Consider the following 19,304-nt stretch of genomic DNA (forward strand, 5'->3'; position numbering starts at 1 on the left):
ATTTCATCACTCTCTGTTAAAAAAACCTAATAGGAAACGCCTTTTTGAAAAATTCAAGGGGGCGCCACTGAGGCATTTTGCTACATTTTTTCGTAACATTGCAAGATTATCGAACGTTATCTAAAGCCGCATGTATGTGCAAATTTGTACAAGTTTTTGTGCATATTCAAGCCTCCAAATGTAAACTCCTACTGTGAACCCATGAAAATTTCACATTCGATCCAAAATACCCGATTTCCTGTTGGATTTGGAATATGGGTGCAAGAGACTTTTTGGAGCAGTTTTGCATAAGGTATCTACTCCCCAAATTTCCTTGCTCTATGTTGAAAAAACCCAATAGGAAAGGCCTTTTTTAAAACTTCTTTCTGTCGCCACTAGTTGGCACTGTAGAGTTGATGCAAATGACCCCTACAAGAACCTTCAGGGTATGACTCTCAACAAACACGGGAAGTTTGGCGCAGATATGTTGTATATCTGCCGAGTTATGACTGTTCAAAGTTTTTTGCGTGACAAATTGTTGACGTTCATTTTCACTTTCCTGTTTGGACCCCTCCGCCTCAACGAAACCTCAATATTTTTCATCAGGCACCTGAACACAGGTCTTAAGGCTCCCCTGATGCAGGTTTGAGGTCAACAGATTTTTTTCCCTTGGAGGAGGAACCTGTCTCGTAAAAAAAGGCATTTCCTGTTCTCACTAGGGGGCGCTAGACCTAATGGGTAATATTTCAATGCACTCGTGTTAAGGGTGGGATACCACACATACATGCCAAATATGAAAAAGATTGAACGTTGTGTCAAGGAACTATAAGTCATTTACTGAATTTGTCATTTTGCCGAAAAAATGGTCGACTTTGGCACCACGCCCAGGTCAGACCCGTGAATGAAAACGCACCATTTTCAAAACTTAAGATTTCATATGTCTCCTGAACAGTCTCACCAATTTTGAAGATGATCCAACTAACTCCCTCGGCGAAAAGGTCTCAAATGTGCACCCTGTAAATCGATAAAAATTTCATATTTGATCCAAAATAACCGATTTCCTGTTGGGTTTGGAATATGCGTGTAAATGCTTTTTTGGAGCGGTTTTGGACAAGGTATAGACCCCCCAAATTTCATTGCTCTACGCTGACAGACCCTAATGTTATAGGCCAATTTTAAAATTTCAAGGGGGCGCCACTGAGCCATTTTGTTATATTTTTTTGCAACGTTGCAAAATTATCGAAATTTACAATTTTCCGGACGTATGTGCAAATTTTGGTGACTTTTCGTGCATGTTCAGGCCTCCAAATTGGCCGTTTTCATTTGCCCTGAAAAAAAAAAAAATAAAAAAAAATAAAAAAAAAAATAATCCTTTGCAAAACAATAGGGCCTTCGCACGCTTAGTGCTCGGGCCCTAATAATAATAATAATAATAATAATAATCCTTTGCAAAACAATAGGGCCTTCGCACGTCTAGTGCTCGGGCCCTAATAATAATCCTTCGAAGAACAATAGGGCCTCGCACGCTGAGAGTGCTCGGGCCCTAAATATGTCATCTTGAAAGGCAATTTAATATAAAGATACAATAGAGAACAACATGCTGAATAAATGTACAGTGTACAGTGCATAAACAACGAAATGCGAATATACTGTCCTCACCAGGACGCTACCGCTCGGTCCTGGCTATAGACAGCGAACTCCAAAAAGACAATTCTGGATGTCCGCATAATTTGTTGAATCAATTTGGTCCTCGATAGCAAACAGGTTCACATCACCGTAAATAAATGATAATTACGTACTATTACAGCAATAATGTAACAGATTAGCATGCGTTCGCTAGCATTAGCACACCATTGAAACAACCACACAACTGGCTGTAAGTGTCCGCTCGCGGGTGGAAAACACACAACAACAGAAAAGATGATACACGCAGGCGTTGCCTCTGTAGAGATATTTTAAAGGCATAAACAATGAACGTAGGTTCGCAGCCGTCTTTCTCTCTTGCTAACTCGCCCACTCGCTCGCTCGCTCGCTCACTCACTCACTCACTCACTCACTCACTCACTCACTCACTCACTCACTCACTCACTCACTCACTCACTCACTCACTCACTCACTCAGAGCTATGTGGCTGTCTGTCTTCTTCTGGTGTGCGAGCGCTTATTCACGTAAACAAGTGCGAGTGCGCTCCCAGGTGGGCGTGAAAGCGCCACAAACTAAATGCATCCATTTCAATATAAAAAAGTCAATTATACAATTGAACATACATTGCCAAAGGCAGAACGCGAACGTGGCCATAGCTATTAACAGTTATTCAGATAACTATAGCATGCTAACAAGTTTACAAAACCATCAGTCCAAAACACCAAAATAACACGGGAAATTATATCATAATGTGTTAATAATTTCACTCACCAGGGGGCACCAGGCCTAATGGTTTTGTAAACCTGTTAGCATGCTATAGTAATCTGAATAACTGTTAATAGCTATGGCCACGTTCGCGTTCTGCCTTTGGCAATGTATGTTCAATTGTATAATTGACTTTTTTATATTGAAATGGATGCATTTAGTTTGTGGCGCTTTCACGCCCAACTGGGAGCGCACTCGTTATTATTATTTTTTCATGGCAAATGAAAATGGCCATAGCTATTAAGAGTTATTCAGATAACTATAGCATGCTAACAAGTTTACAAAACCATTAGTCCAAAACACCTAAATAACATGGGAAATGTTATCATAATGTGTTAATAATTTCACACATAAGTCACTGCTGAGTATAAATCGCACCCCAAACCAAAATATGAAGAAAAAAAAACACGACTTATAGTCGGAAAAATACAGTAGTCTTTTACTGAATTGTATTGTCAAAAATAAGACACATTTGCTCCCCTGCCCAGGAAAGGGCCGTGAATGAAATGTCACCATTTTGATAACCTAACATCTCATATGTGTCATGAACATTCATTCATTCATTCATTTTCCATGCCGCTTTTCCTCACGAGGGTCGCGGAGGTGCTGGAGCCTATCCCAGCTAACTCGGGGCAGTAGGCAGGGGACACCCTAAACTGGTTGCCAGCCAATTGCAGGGCACAAGGAGACATACAACCATTCACGCGCACACTCATACCTACGGACAATTTAGAGTGCTCAATCAGCCTACCATGCATGTTTTTGGGATGTCTGACCAATTTTGAGAAGCATTCAACTTACTGCTTCGGCGTAATGGTCTCAAACGTGCATGCAGGTTTTTGACAAAAATGCAAGATTCAATCCATAATACCCGTTAACAAGTTTACAAAACCATTAGTCCAAAACACCTAAATAACATGGGAAATGTTATCATAATGTGTTAATAATTTCACACATAAGTCACTGCTGAGTATAAGTCGCACCCCAAACCAAAATATGAAGAAAAAAAAACACGACTTATAGTCGGAAAAATACAGTTGTCTTTTACTGAATTGTATTGTCAAAAATAAGACACATTTGCTCCCCTGCCCAGGAAAGGGCCGTGAATGAAATGTCACCATTTTGATAACCTAACATCTCATATGTGTCATGAACATTCATTCATTCATTCATTTTCCATGCCGCTTTTCCTCACGAGGGTCGCGGAGGTGCTGGAGCCTATCCCAGCTAACTCGGGGCAGTAGGCAGGGGACACCCTGAACTGGTTGCCAGCCAATTGCAGGGCACAAGGAGACATACAACCATTCACGCGCACACTCATACCTACGGACAATTTAGAGTGCTCAATCAGCCTACCATGCATGTTTTTGGGATGTCTGACCAATTTTGAGAAGCATTCAACTTACTGCTTCGGCGTAATGGTCTCAAACGTGCATGCAGGTTTTTGACAAAAATGCAAGATTCAATCCATAATACCCGATTTCCTGTTGGGTTTGGAATATGGGTGCAAGAGACTTTTTGGAGCAGTTTTGCACAACGTATCCACTCCCCAAATTTCATCACTCTACGTCGAAAAAAACTAATAGGACAGGCCTTTTTTAAAAATTGAAGGGGGCGCCACTGAGCCATTTTATTACATCTTTTGGCAATGTTGCTAAATTCATGAAATCTACATGAAGCCACATGTATGTGCACATTTTGGTGAGTTTTCGAGCATGTTCAGACCTTGAAATTTGCCATTTTGAGAGAAAATGCCGAGGGTCTTTTCACTTTCCTGTTTGGATACTGCAACATCAACGAAAACTCAATATTTTTCATCAGATACCTAAAGACATGTCTTAAGGCTCCCCTGATGCAGGTTTGAGATCAATTGATGTTTTTCACCAGGAGGAGGAGCCTTTTTCGTAAAAAAGGGTGTTTCCTCTTCCCACAAGGGGGCGCCAGGCCTAATGGAAAATATTTCAATGCAGTCGTGTTCAGGTTAAGACACCTTACATGCATGCCAAATATGAAAAAGATTGGACCTTGTATCAGGAAGTTATTAATCATTTACTGAAATTGGCGCGTTGCCAAAAAAACACCCGACTTTGGTACCCCGCCCAGGTCAGGCCCGTGGACGAAAACTCACCATTTTCACAACTTAGTATCTCATATGTCTCATGAACACTTACACCAATTTTGAGGAAGATCCAACGTACTGGCTCGGCGCAACGGTCTGAAACGTGCATGCTGGTTTTCGCCCAAAATGCTATGTTTTTCAACATTCAATCCAGAATATCCCATTTCCTGTTGGGTTTGGAATATGGGTGCTTTAGACTTTTTGAAGCGGTTCTGGACAACGTATCCACTCCCCAAATTTCATCGCCCTACGTTGAAATACATCAAAGCAAAGGGCATTTTGAAAATTGCAAGGGGGCGCCACTGAGCCATTTTTTAATTTTTTTTGTAAACGTTGCCAAATTGTCGCAATTTTCGCGAAGCCGGATGTATGTGCAAATTTTGGTGAGTTTTTGAGCATGTTCAGGCCTTCAAATTGGCCATTTTCATTTGCCATGAAAAAATAATAATAATAATCCTTCGAAGAACAATAGGGCCTCGCACGCTGAGAGTGCTCGGGCCCTAATAATAAAACTGAGGAACCACAATAGGTTACCTAAAAAAACATTGGCACCTACATTTCCATACTGTTCAGTTATGGATGTGTTCTAGTCAAATCAAATCAAATCAACTTTTATTTGTTTAGACCAAATCACAACAACAGTTATCTGATGGAGAGAACAAAACATGTTTTAAGGTGGATTTCGACCTAGTTGAGCATCGTAGCTTCCCCCCCAGGTAAGACTAATGTCGACCCACACCTGGTATCCTGGTAACACCGTTGATTGCCGGTCCATTTTTTCCCCTCAAACGCACGTTTGATTGGCTGATGACTAGAACCCCCACATTCACACAACAACGACAGAAATGCATGTCAATATGTCGCTTCCTCCGCCCCCTTTGAAGAGGAGGGATATTAAAAGATTTGGTTTTTTTTTTTTGGCCAGCAGCAGCAGCAGCCACTGTAAGTAATGTAGAAAGATGTCAATGTTGTGGAGGTGGGGAACACACCACTAATTTTGCTACTGAAAGTCCAACCTGCATCAGAGTTAGCATACCATTAAACTGTGTGAACTTGCTAACCTGTAAAACTCGAGTAGAAAGCTGCTTAGAGAGGTGTCTTCCTGTATGTTTTCTACTGTCAACTTTAATTAAATTGTGCATTTTGTGCATTTATTCATTAATTAAAATGTACGGTATTTATTTTCCACATCATTTAAAAAAAAAAAATGTCTTTGCAGTCAGTGCACATTTACCACCCCCCCCCCAAAAAAAAAATTAAATACCATAATCACTCTAAATTTCCTTTATATGAAGCAAGCATTTTGAAAAATGACTTTCTCCCTATGAAAATAATTTCAACTTTTTTCATTTTTATGGAGGAACCTGCCATTTTTGAGAAATGTACCCAATCTGTTTGGTCTCATTAATGTCCCGTCCCCGGCAAAAAGTGTACATGCATGTTATGCTGTCATAGTGTCCCTACCAATTTTGAGACCAAACGTACGCTCTTGATTGAAATAATCGGAATATGGATGTTTGTAAATTGTTCTCGAATCTTCAGCGGCCGAATCGCGAATAATATAAGAATCGGAAATTTCACACACCTTTATTGTTGAATGTTTGGGGCCTCTATTTTATTTGTCTTGCGTGATGTCCTGATGACTTTTTTTCTTTGTTTTGTCAGGAAACCGCTTCGTAAAGAAGAGAACGGGACAAGTCGTGGGGAATACGCCATGAGCATCCGCACCAAGAAGGCCATGGGTACAAACAACACTGTGGTATAGACTTAACTCCAGCTCGGAGCAGGAAGTGACAGCACCCATCACCTTTCAGCCCCCCTCCTTGTTCCTCAGTGACGATTATCACCCAGAATGAAACAGGGTTTTTGCCAGACCTGCGTTCTTCTGCCTGGACTGAAGCTGCCAGGAAATGCCACAAAGGCAAGTGAGGATGAAAGGCACCCCACCCCCACCGACCCCGCCCCTGGTGTGTGTTGTTGAAAAGCATCCCAGCAGGCTCAACACTTGCTCTGAGTAAGAGCAAGTGTTGCTGACAGGCTGCTGACTGTCGGCCAGTCTGCCACACATCCAGACCTCACGCACTCTTCACGCGTGCAATGGAAGCGCAGACAATAGAGCAGCCCCGCGGCGCCATTTTGGGCCGAAGCCCATCATACACAAGAAATAACGTGCATGCACTTTTAACAGAGAATGCAACTTTTTCTTTCATTTTTTTAATATAATATATCCTCCATTTTTTGGTTCTGCATTTTGGAGACAGATGCCTTGCGGGGGCACGAGCTGACTGTCATTCCTGGCTCTGAGGCGTGCATTCATATGACTATGCAATTTAAAGAAATCCCATATTTTGGAAGAAAGACAAAAAGAGGAGGCAACGTCAACACCTTCTAAAGACTCACTGTAATATACTTCAGTCATTCATCTATTTATTTTCTCTATTTATTTTTCTACCAAAAAAGATATTGTACAGTCCTCAGTATTTTGTTTCTTATTATTATTTTGTAATGTCAATTATTTCTACAGAATTTTATTTTGCCGCTCTATGCCGTTGGTAGTGATGCAGAAAATGGCATCGCTTGTCTGTCACTGTGTGTTTGATGAGATTTTATGTTTCAGTCAATGTCAAAGTGTGCTTTGGAGAATGTGAATTCTTTCTGTACTGCATCACACTCCAGTTGGTGCAGTTTTTTATGTCAGCTCAGTACATGTTCTCCCTTCCAAGGTCAGTGCAGCCTGCAAGGTCCAAATCAATCCATTCCAGGACAGCACAGGTGGGCCTCTGATCCGTTGGTAAAGTGTTTTCCTTCGGGAACCATTGAAAATATAAATAATGTGTTCCAGATTCAAAATATTACAGTCCTAAATCAGCTGAAGACAATGCTTTCAATGACATTCTTGTCTTAAAAGTATTTACTCAGTTCACCAATGACAAAAACAAAAATATTTTTGGGATTTTGGGTAAATTTGTTTGATAAATCACAGCTAAAACTCACAATCATTTAAAGGGGAGGATCAGAAATTTTGACATTAGGCTTACAGTGGGATGAAAAAGTATCCGAACCAATTGGAATTTCTCACATTTCTGCATAAAATCACCATCAAATGTGATCTGATCTTGTCAAAATCACACAGATGAAAATACAGAGTCAGCTTTTATAGGTTTTCATATTTTCATGAGGATAGCATGCAAACAATGACAGAAGGGGGTAAAATAAGTAAGTGAACCCTCTGCCTTAGAAGATTTAAAGAACAACTGAAACCAGTTTTTACCTAACATTTTAAGTCAGGTGTGTGCTCAATCACTGATGAGTGGTTTAAAGCTGCCCTGCCCACTATAAAACACACACTTGGTAAGAATTGTCCATATGAAAAGCATTGTCTGATGTGCATTATGGCTCGGATTCAGAGCTGTCTGAAGACCTGCGATCAAGGATTGCTGATTTGTATAAAGCTGGGAAAGGATACAAAACAACGTCTAGAAGTCTGGATGTTAATCATTCGACAGTAAGAGAAGTTGTCTACAAATGGAGAGAGCTTGGCACTATTGCTTCTCTCCCAAGGAGTGGCCGTCCACCAAAGATGACGCCAAGAGTTCAGCGCGGAATACTCAGAGGGGTAAAATAGAACCCTAGAGAGTCTGCTAAAGACATAAAGAAATCACTAGCACAGTCCATTATCTTTGTGCGCACATCAACTATATGTAAAACTATGGCCAAGAATGATGTTCATGGGAGGACTCCATGGAGAAAGCCATTGCTGTCTAAAAATGTTCGCAAAAAGGCACTTGGACACTCCACAGAAGTTTTGGCAAAATATTATGTGGACTGATGAATCCAATGTTGAATTGTTTGGGAGTAACACACAAGGTCAGGTGTGGAGGAAAAATGGAACAGCTCACGAAAATCAACACCTCATCCCCACCGTGAAGCATGGTGGAGGGAGCATCATGATTTCGGGCTGTTTTGCTACCTCAGGGCCTGGAAAACTTGCAATCATTAATCGAAGAATGAATTCAAAAGTTTATCAGGATGTTTTGCAGGAAAACCTGAGGCCGTCTGTCAGACAGTTAAAGCTAAAAAGAGGATGGATGCTGCAACAAGACAACGATCCAAAACACAGAAGTAAATCAACTTCAGAAGGGTTTCAGAAGAACAAAATACGTGTTCTGGAGTGGCCAAGTCAAAGTCCAGACTTGAACCCTACCTATTGAGGTGCTAAAGACACGATTCATACCAGTCGTCCCAGGAATCTGACTGACCTACAGCAGTTTTGTAAAGAAGAATGGGCCAAGATTAGTCCTGATCGATGCGCCAGACTGATCTGCAGCTACAGGAAGTGTCTGCTTGAAGATATTGCTGCCAAAGGGGGGGGGGGGGGGCACAAGATATTAAATGTGATGGTTTGCTTACTTATTTTTCCCCCTTCTCTCATTGTTTGCATACTATTCTCAGTAAAATACGAAAGCTATAAATGTTTGGGTGGTTTTAGTTAAAGCAGACACAGTTTTTTCATCTGTGTGATTTTGACAAAGATCAGATTGATGGGGATTTTATACAGTAATGTGAGAAGTTCCAAAAGGTTCAGATACTTTTTCAGACCAGTGTAATTTTCGAGTTAGCGGGGGTTTAGTTAGTTGGTGGAGTTGATTATAACATATTTCGTGCAGTTTCTTAGTTATTTGTTAGTTTCAGGGCTCCGGAGTGGCTAAGCTAGCGCAAGTCAATGGTACAATCTAAGCATGCCAACAAAAAACAACAAATGCACGCATGAAAATAACCGATGACCCATGCAATCAATAGTCTTGGCTATGTTTTCACAATAAAGTTGTTAAAACCTACCACGGCATGTAAATAATTGTAGTATGAACAGCAACATTTGTAATCCAGCAGCTCTCAAGGGCAAAGTTATATCACATTGTTTTTTTCACCTCTTATTTTTTTATATCGTAGCCAACAGCAAGTAACCACAGTTATTATTGTTCCTTGTTCTTCCTAGGTAACTTGTGGAAACTTTCTGTTGCCCATTTCTTCTGTCTGTTCACCAGTAGTGGTACTCACTATTTTTTTTAACTCAAGGAAAAGTACAGTGCAAAAAACAGTGCAAAAAACTACTTAAGTAAAAGTATCTAAGAAAAAAAAATTCTCATATAAAAGTACAAAAATACTTGCTTTGAAATTTACGAGTAAAAAGTAAATGTGTTTTATTTGCATACCGCCACCTACTGTGCAAGAGTGTGGTGGTTTTTAATTTGTCAACATCTTGTTCACCTGCCTAATCTTGCTTGTATTCGTGTTGCTGCCTCTAGTGCTCAGTTATGGTATGGCTTATCGGTTGGCCGAAGGCATTTAAACAAAACTATGAATTGACCTTGAGAAAAATAAAATAAAATTAATGTGTAACGCAGGCTACAATTTGAAAAGCCGTGGAGAAACAAGTGCAGATACATGCTGTAAAAGATACACAAAAATATAATTAAGTACAGAAACTAAGTACTTTAACTTCATTGCTTTCGACCACTGGTTTCCACATCCTCTAAATGCACATTTCACCAGGTTGTCGTTCTTCAGTCAAGACTCAGTAGACTGGTGCTGCCTTCGAGGAAGGTGGAAAGTTGGACTAGCCAACCTCCGACCTGGAAATATATCATTGGAACAACACTCGAACTGGGAGGTCCTAGTCGCAAAGTTGAAAAAACAGTACCCAGACATCATGAGTTTCTTCAATCTGACGTCGCTTGACAAAATGGCGCTGCCCGTCGAAAGTCAAAACCGTCAATAGTAAAACTAAACAAGGAAGTTTACAGCGTATGCTATTAACCTCAGCCGTCGTTTTTCCTCCACTATTTGATTGCTTACGAGAAAGCAGGTTTGCTGGAGGTCAAAATGTCTTTTATGGCCAAAATAAAAAATAACTTGTCGCGATCAGCTATATTTCCTGTTTACATTCGCTTGGAACGCTATGAGGGCGCAACTGGTACCGTCCGAGTGGGATAAGTCCGACCTCCCACCTTCCTCAAATGCATATGAGCAGGATTGCATTAAGCATTTAAAAAATATAGTCCTGCAGAATGAAATTCATTAGAGCAGTTTGGTGTGACATTGTTTTGGCCGCATGGTTATTTCGAACAATGATCTGCATTTTGAATTTATTTGACTATCTTAGATCCTTTAATATCATTTTATATCGGCATGCTAAGATTTGAAGGAATCTGACTTTATAGCCAGATTGCCGTAATCATGCCAGCCGGACCGGCGCTGGTGCAATCCAACGACCCGGCCAAAAGGCAAAAACCTGCGCGTTCACCTTGGTCTTGGGACTGGTGCCTTGTACTGACTCCATTTTGAAAGCTGGAAAAAGGCTTCGAGACAAAAGTTGACAATTTATTCAGGTCGACAGCGATCAAACGGCAACGCAAAACAGCGACAGACCCAGGCGAGCAGGAGGAGACTCAATGTCATCATATAACAAGTCAACAAAAGGTTCCCGAGAAAAAATGACAACGATTAGTTAAATATTCAGTCTTTTTGAAGGCTCTCATCGGGCGGGCCGTGGCCTGGAAGAGGGGAGTGTTTGGGTCTTTGGTACCTCGACAACCCGGCCAAAAGGTCAAAAGCCGTGCGTTCACCTTAGTTTGGTGACTGGTGCCTTGTACTGACTCCATTTTGAAAGCTGGGAAAAGGATTTGAAACACAAGTTGACAATTTATTCAGGTCGACAGCGTTTAAACGGCAAGGCAAAACAGCCACAGACCCAGGCGAGGAGGAGGAGACTCAGGGTCACCATATAACAAGTCAACAAAAGGTTCCCGAGGAAAAATGATAACGATTAGTTAAACATTCAGTCATTTTGAAGGCTCTCGCATGGTGGGCCGTGGGCTGAAAGAGGGGTGTGTTTGAGTCTTCTTCTGTTGAAGATTTGGGCGGTCAAGTTTGTGTGTCACTGGTGCTGGTTCATGGTCAATGAGGCAACTGAGGTGAGAGGTTGGGCTTGCCTTGACTTCTGAGAGGCGCTGAGCTATCAAACTTTTTGTCCTCGAGTGTTGCTCTGGTAGGCCCCACCGAAGAGATGATGATGGCGTCTTTTCCTTTACTTTTCAGGCAAGGGCTGATAAGCCAGTCGGCCGCACTGTGTTGAACAGCACGGAGCGACCCCCCCCCCCCCCCCCCCCAATCCATCTCATGGAATGTGCTTAGCACTGGACTCCTGCTTTGTGAGGAGTGCGACTGTGTTAATCTCGCCCCCCCCACATTCATTCGGCCTTTCACGCTTTAAAATATATCATAACATATTATAATTCTTATAATATTAAACTATGGTTAAATGTTTTTTTTTTTTTTTTTTTTTTAATTATTATATCCAGTGTGTTAGAATAATGCAAACAGTTAGACGGTGCCTACGAGAAAAGGTACTATCTCCTTCAGATTGTACCATTGACTCCCGCTAGCTTAGCCACTCCGGAGCCCTGAAACCAACAAATATCTGACAAACTGCACGGAATTTGTTGAAATCAACTCCACCGACTAATTAGACCCCTGTTAACTCGAAGATTAAAGTGCGTATGACACCAAAAAGCAGGTTTATTTCATATTTCACGTGGAGTTTTATGCTCCTGAATTGAAACGAACCGCTTGGATGTGTGTGGAAGCGATCGTTTCTTATATTCAATTTTTGAATCCCACACCATGAAAATGAGTGACTTCCGGCTTCAGTCTCGGATTTAGGACGAATGTGAATGTGACGTCACCCGTGTCAGCATCTCACAATACAGCACTGCTCTATAGTGTGCAGACAGACTGTGGATTCAGCTGATTTTGCGGCTTAATTCGTTTATTTTTCGCATCACGCCAGCCAAACGGCTGCAGAAAATTGTTGCTGCACCAGGGTGAGGCGTGTGAGTCTTTTTGGGTTTCAATAGGTTCCCGTTCACCGCGGATATTGGCCAAAACACGCCCTACTACTGTGGGACCATTGGACTTGCAAAGAAGTGAGTAAACATCGCATTTTGTATTATGTCAAATACTGGGATACGTTTTAATACGGAGGTGGCTTGCATTTTGTGGCTGATTGTCCAGAATGCTAGTCAGCTGATGACTGGCGGCTTGTTTGCACACTCCCCTCTATACTCGGCTTATTGCCCTCTTCGTGTGCCCGGTGTTCTGTCAAATTTTCCACCCCATCAGAAATTGCAACATTGTGTTAAAAATGGCTCGAATACAGAGATTACAAAGTAAACACTACAAACTTTCTTTAAATAAATTACTATTTACTTACGTTTGATCATGGACTGACATGTTGAGAAGTTCTCCTGAGACATATCCTGCCATGTTAGCTGCAAAACAACTTCAAGCCTGTCTCTGTTTATGTCTTCGCTGTGTAGTAAAGCATTATTTTACGCCATATTCGTGTTGACCATGTGGCAGCTACGCACTCCTCCGACGTCGGCCGGTTTGTCCGGCGGTACTCTCGGGCTGCTTCCCTGGCGAGCTCTCCTGTCCATGGTAGCAGGGGAACGAGCTGTAACTTTCTCTCTGACGGGCGGGTTGCCGATGGGCGAAGACAATCGACGACCCCGCCGACGTGTGATATCATCCGGGTTAGTTTTGTGTGATTTTTCACTACGAAAGGCAAAAATAGGACTTTGAGACGTCACTCGGTTCAGGTTAGCATGTCCGCTAGCTGTCACGCCTCTTGGTTTGTTTGCATTCTCCGAAGAAGGGGGGCAGGGAAATGACAAAAGCCTGACGACGGTGGCATAGAATATCGTTCGGAAGGTGCGACACTAAAGGTGAAGTCGACAGTTTTGACCAATATGGAGTAATTTTGCCATGTCGTACTGAATAAATGCATTTTTGTTATTTCATTTTAGTACAAGACTGTTATTTGTCATGACCTTACCATTTATTTAGCAATTGGGGAAAATACTTAAAAAGAATATCCTGTAAAAATATTGGAGTAGAGAGACTGAAACAATGAAATTTTGGGGCTCTCTTTGTCGCATTTTCCTCGTTATGAATAATTCCCCATCAATGGGTTGCATTGTAAATCAGATGAAACCATTATCCTGCCGACATCCTCCACCTGTTGGGGACACTAGAGCCCTATAATGGTAGGCGTGGCTAAACTACGGATTAAAAGACTAATTTCTCGTCATCTGCGCTTTGCCAAATTGTTGTATGCAGTCAAATCGTCTCAAAATATGATTCTAATTCACATAATAATGTTGCCTGGCACAGCCAGACTGTTCTCCCTGCATTTTTCAAACACTGTGAGAATAGTCTGTGACCCAGCCCATTAACGGCCTCTCAAGCAAGCACAAAATCAACCGTCCAATCAGATTCATTTATTTGCCAGACGTGTTCTTAACGAGCAATGTCACTCTTCCGCATCGGAAGTCGTCTCCACAACAACACAGATGGCAAACAGGAGAGCCGAGCATATGTTCCAATCCATGGTAAAATCAGTTTTAAATGACCAAAAATACATCGACACAAGTCATTGACAGTCTGTCTCGTGCTAGCCATGTTGAATAAACTCCGCTCTACCTGTATGTTTACTTCCGCGTGCAAGTTCCTCGTCGCTTTACTCACGTCTCGTTCGCCCATTGCTGATTAGTACACTCCGCTGTCTGTTTGCTGTGGCTTGCTCCGCCCTGGAAATTTTATCCGCTGAATGGTGGCCAGACTCAATAGCTGGAACAGCGGTGAGTCTGGTCTACCAGGCTAATAATAATGCTATTTAAGACTTTTTTTTTTTTTTAAATCCTGTCGTACGCACTTTAAGCCTACTGTCAAAAATTCTGAACTTCCCTTTAAACTTTTTATTTTTTTTGAAGATAACCATCTTAGATTTTCCTTTTGCCCTTCTAATGTTGCTCTTATTTGACGGCAACTAGTTAAGAGTGAATCAATAAGGTGCACTTTGTTATGCAGGGATTCTTTTAAGAAATGATGACTCAACAGGAGTCTTTCAATTCAGCACAATCGATCAGATATTAAGCTGTGTTCAGACTGTAGGCATATCTGATTCCAATGGGATTCCTCCTTAAGAATGATTTTTAGGGCTGACTGTTCACACTATTTTTAGCAGACGTGGGTAGAGTAGCTAAAAAATTTACTCAAGTAGCTTTACTTCAAAACAATATGACTCAAAGTGAAATTAGTCATCCAAAAAAGGAAAGTATTGGGTGAAAAGAAAACTCAAGTAATGAGTAATAGTGTGAGTAACTGCTTACTATTTATGATTTTTTTTAAAACAATTGTACTTATTTCGGCACAGTTATCTATATGAACTGTTATAATTATACTGTACTATAACTTATTACATAACAAAATTAAGCGAAATAAATACACACACACACACACAAAAGAGAAAAAAAAATGGACAGAAAGGAAGAATCATTCATCCAAACACCATGAGTGCCCTCTAGTGGAGAGACAATAATTCGTAGTTTGAATAGTTCCATCATGGTTCCTATTATGAAATTTAAAAAATCAAACCTCCAGTTTTCCACGGTCAATCAGTGCCAAATAAAAACTGGAGAAAGGCTAAAATCTGCGCTTTTAAGTCATGTTGAGGGCATGTCAAATACTTCATTTTATACGGTGCTTTAATGACGCCACGTTGAACAGGCCGGTGTGATCATAGAAAGGCAAGCTTGAGTCTGATTGGTATCATGGAGTCATGTGATTATTGTTGCCACGTCTCATTGGTGGTACTGGTAGAGCCACTGTTGGCACTGCTGGGAAAAAAATGAAAATCTAATATGTAGAATAAAGAGGAAAATAACGACTAGCAATGGCGTATGAGTAGCATTTCTTCTACTCAAATCTATTCAAGTAAAACTAAAGAGTATGGAGTGGTAAAACTACTCTTTGAAGTAAATTTTTCTCAAAAAGTTACTCAAGTAAATGTAATAAAGTAAATGTTACACATTACATAGACTTCATAATATATTGATGGGGCGCGGGGCCGATAAATAGGTGGCCTGCATTGTTGGCGAGGCCATCAAAGCTGACCGAGTGGAGTCACAGACAAAGAGCTTTTTTTCGGTGAAAGTTCCTGTGAATTAAATGCTTAAATCCCCGAATTCTTTAGAGATATGGACGTAAAACAGTCTCGATTCTTGGTTAAAAGCAAAAAAAAAAAAAACGTGCAGTTAGCATTTATTTTACGTAAATATTGCAAACTATGATGCCAATGCAGTAGCTGCCAATTTCTCCCATTGATTTTTTTTCACAACGTTTCAAAATGTATGCACGGTACGAAAAATATAATAATTACCTTGAATCCTCGAACAAATCACTCCTGAGACAATCCTTGCCGTTTGTGTGCGGTTCAGCTTTCATACTTTTTCAACATAAATCCGGCTTTAGATCGCTGCGTGTGTGTGTTTGTGAATAGCACTTCTTGATGTGGGCGGCCCCCTACTTGAATGCGAGGCGCAGTGCATGACCGCTCTGACCCGTCAATACCATTATAAAGTCTATGCACATTACTACCCACCTCTGATTTTTTGCAAGTGTCCAAATCAGAGCTGGGCCTGTTCAGACTGGGCCACACCTCGCAGGTTGCTGTGGTAACGAGGGCGTCATCTAGCATAGAGTGATGTCCCATCTGAGTTGTTCAGGCTGAGAAGCATTTTGTCCATATCTGATATGAAATGACCTTCCGTATGTGGTTTCCATCCATCTCGCAAAAATCCGATTTCTGTGCTTTGTGACTGTTCAGACTACAAAAGAGCCCTCCAGTTTCAATATGGATGGGCTAAAAATCTGATTTTGGGTGCCAGTCTGATCAAGGTCTATAAATCCACTTGATGTGGTAGCGTATAGTGTATATTAAAAAGTCTACACATTTCATAGATATAGATACTGTAAACTGTACACTTGTCCACACACTCATCACAAGACAACACCTCACTCTTAGCGGAAAGAATCAACCCATTGGCTATCAATGACCGATGGACGTCCAATCCAATGGCATACCGCAAGCAACACGTCACTTTTGCTCATTAATATTCATGACGTTAGCAATTGTTGCAAGGCGGGTCAACCTCCCGTTTGTACTTAATAGTAAAATGCATGGAAATTGTGTACGAACGAAATGTTTACTGAGCTAAACCTACCAATTCAGTCCGAAAATGAAGTCCCTGGTGCCAAATTCACTGGTAAAGATGTGGAAGAACATACACATGTTCAGTTAAGGAGATGGCTTGAGAGCCAAGGGCTGAAAAAGTTTTTTTATTGACACCTTTTTCTTGTGTACATTGCCTTATGCCACTGACAATGACATTCACCTGTTTCAACAATCTATCCTTTCCCACCATATGCCCTGTCTTTCTCATATATTATATCCTTTGGTTGTCTTAGGTCTCTGACCGTTCTTGGGGGTAATTGCTATTTTTGTGTAGCGATTAGAAATGCTACTTGTTGACAACCGAAGAACACTTTTTAATTTTTTCATTAATAACTGTCACGGAACGCAGGCAGGCAGGTGGTGTGGACCCAAATGCAGGGAAACAGAAAGCAGCAAGGCAGGTGGCGGAGAACTCAAAAAAACGTTTTAATAATAGCTAACAAAAACACAAAGTACAACAAAAAGGACTAGGGATCAAAAAGGCAATTTTCAAACAAAACTTACTTTATCGGAGGGACTAGTACACGAGGGCTTGGACGGGACTTCGACTTTGACACTGACAATGACGCAACAAAGAGTGAAAAGAAACTGAGAGCTTATATACACACACTCAGACAAGGGGTAACAGCTGGGTTACACAGGAGGATGCAGTTGGAGGATACATTAGGAGCAGGTGAAACAGGTGAAATCAATGGGCAATCACAGGGACACACTGAGGAGGGAACCAACACAAAACCTAACAAATAACAAATCTTAGTTCAATAATTTATTTACCTTTCCCCCTTACTATGGTTGTTTTTTTTTACAACAGAAAAGGTAACAACAGTGCCAGTCAAATACAATTTTTTTTTTTTCAGGTCATTCATTGTCAAACAGAAGCAGCACGGCAAAACGCCATGCAAAAAAATAAGTAAAAATATCAATATGACTTACCTCTTCGTCCTCTGTAGGACCATGGCCCCTAACAAAATGTTTACTGCATATAAAATGTGAATGGCTTCACCTTGCTGGCGTTAAACCAGTCTTTTGGACGTCCGCGCAAGTTGATCCATTTTTCACATTTTTTCCTCCGAGTTTTTTGTTTCGGGAAACGTATGAAGAAAACATCCTTCATATGTCGTAATGTCTAGAGTCGTTTCTACAAGTTCCATAGCAGCAGTGTTTACTAGCATGTTCTTTTGTGAAAGATTACCGGAGAAAACAAGCAGAAATAAAATGGATTGTATGCGAGGGCGTGTCTATGTTGACCCACTTCCGTGTTACGATGGCGAGACGTCACGGTCTAAAAATAGCATTCGTACGATACACTATTAAAAGTCAAAATGATTCCAATTCCAAATGATTATTATAAAATTCAGGTACTTTTGACTTTAGAGGTTCCACTGTAGTTGAAATTTCTGTGTGTGAATTGAACAATCTTCATATTTCTCAACGTCTCACCCAGGACTTATCACCCATCACCATAGAAACCAGTGGGCTGACCTTGTGACTGGTGAGAGACAGGACACTCGACCAATAGTCAGGGATCAGGTTGCACCTGTCGGTGTGTGTGTGTTTGTGTGTCCTCTGTCACTGCTTCTCGGCATTGTTTTCCCACTTTAATTCTATGGGTGTGTGTGCAAAATGCTTACAAGGCAGTCAGTTGAGCATAGTTATTGGCTAATTTGTTGAAAAGGACAAGCTTGCATTTAGACATGTGCAGGTAGGCTCCAACAAGCCTCCCTCCAACATTTACTCAACTGTACGTATGTGAGAGATGTGACGGATGCATGAATGTAAATATTGCTATTTAAATATCTGCCTTCTGGACTGTTAATTCATGCACAGGCACATGTGTGTATACAGTACATACGTCAAAGGAAAACAACCTGCTACCATTTAGAGTTGTTCATGTTGTCATGTGATGGAATAAGCCATTAATGTACATATGGGATAGCAGTTGATACTCCAAACTTACACACTTTATGCATTACAACAAACAGAGAGAACAATGCTGGTATTCTTGCTGATTTTTGTAAATAAAAGTGTATATAACAACAGACTTGCCTTTTATTGTGTTTCAAGGACATCTCTACTGTTGCACTTTTGCCTATTGTAGGGTGTTAAAAAGAAATTGTTATATTTAGCCATGCCCAGTCTGCTCTGCATGGTGCAGGTCTGGAGCTGGGCGCTTCCCCTGTGGTGGTGGTGGGGCTGAGCAGGAGAGAGGGGGCATGTGCTAAGTCTGTCTCACATGCTGCATCTTTAATGAACTGCCATCAGCAGACCTTTTCCAGCCTGCGATGACACAAGCCAGCAAACGTGCAGGTCACATATTAACGATAATGTCAGTGCGAAGGAAACAGTAAAGCTACATATTTATTATTACGCATTACATTAATTTTTTAGTCCCCAAAAGGCAGGTACGATTGAATATTACGGCCTAATAAAAAATTGGGGAAAAAAGGACTACGAGGTTAAAGTTGTACTTTTACTATGAGAAAAAAAGATGAACTGTTACTAGAAAGAAAAAATCATATTATTACGTCGGAGTAGGGTTTGTATTTGTATTCATTTTTATCTCGATTAGGTGTAACAAGTAGAGCTAATCTTCTTGGAGTCAATTCAGCCTGCTCTGTGCAAAACATTTACACCAGTGCTAACATTACCAACAAAAATGCA

The 19,304-nt window shown here is 41.0% G+C and overlaps 1 protein-coding gene across 1 annotated transcript in view; it reads left to right on the forward strand.

Moving 5' to 3' along the window:
* The window catches only part of prima1 (proline rich membrane anchor 1), a 117,373-nt gene extending 98,532 nt beyond the window's left edge, over positions 1-18,841 (forward strand). Inside the window, exon 4 of the mRNA XM_057859237.1 lies at positions 6,173-18,841. Within this exon, the coding sequence (XP_057715220.1) occupies positions 6,173-6,272 (100 nt within the window). The 3' untranslated portion in view covers positions 6,273-18,841. The remainder of the gene's footprint in view (positions 1-6,172) is intronic.
* The last annotated feature ends 463 nt before the right edge of the window (positions 18,842-19,304 follow it).

This window comes from Corythoichthys intestinalis, chromosome 15 (genome assembly GCF_030265065.1).
Source record: "Corythoichthys intestinalis isolate RoL2023-P3 chromosome 15, ASM3026506v1, whole genome shotgun sequence".
In the NCBI taxonomy this organism is placed as follows: Eukaryota; Metazoa; Chordata; class Actinopteri; order Syngnathiformes; family Syngnathidae; genus Corythoichthys; species Corythoichthys intestinalis.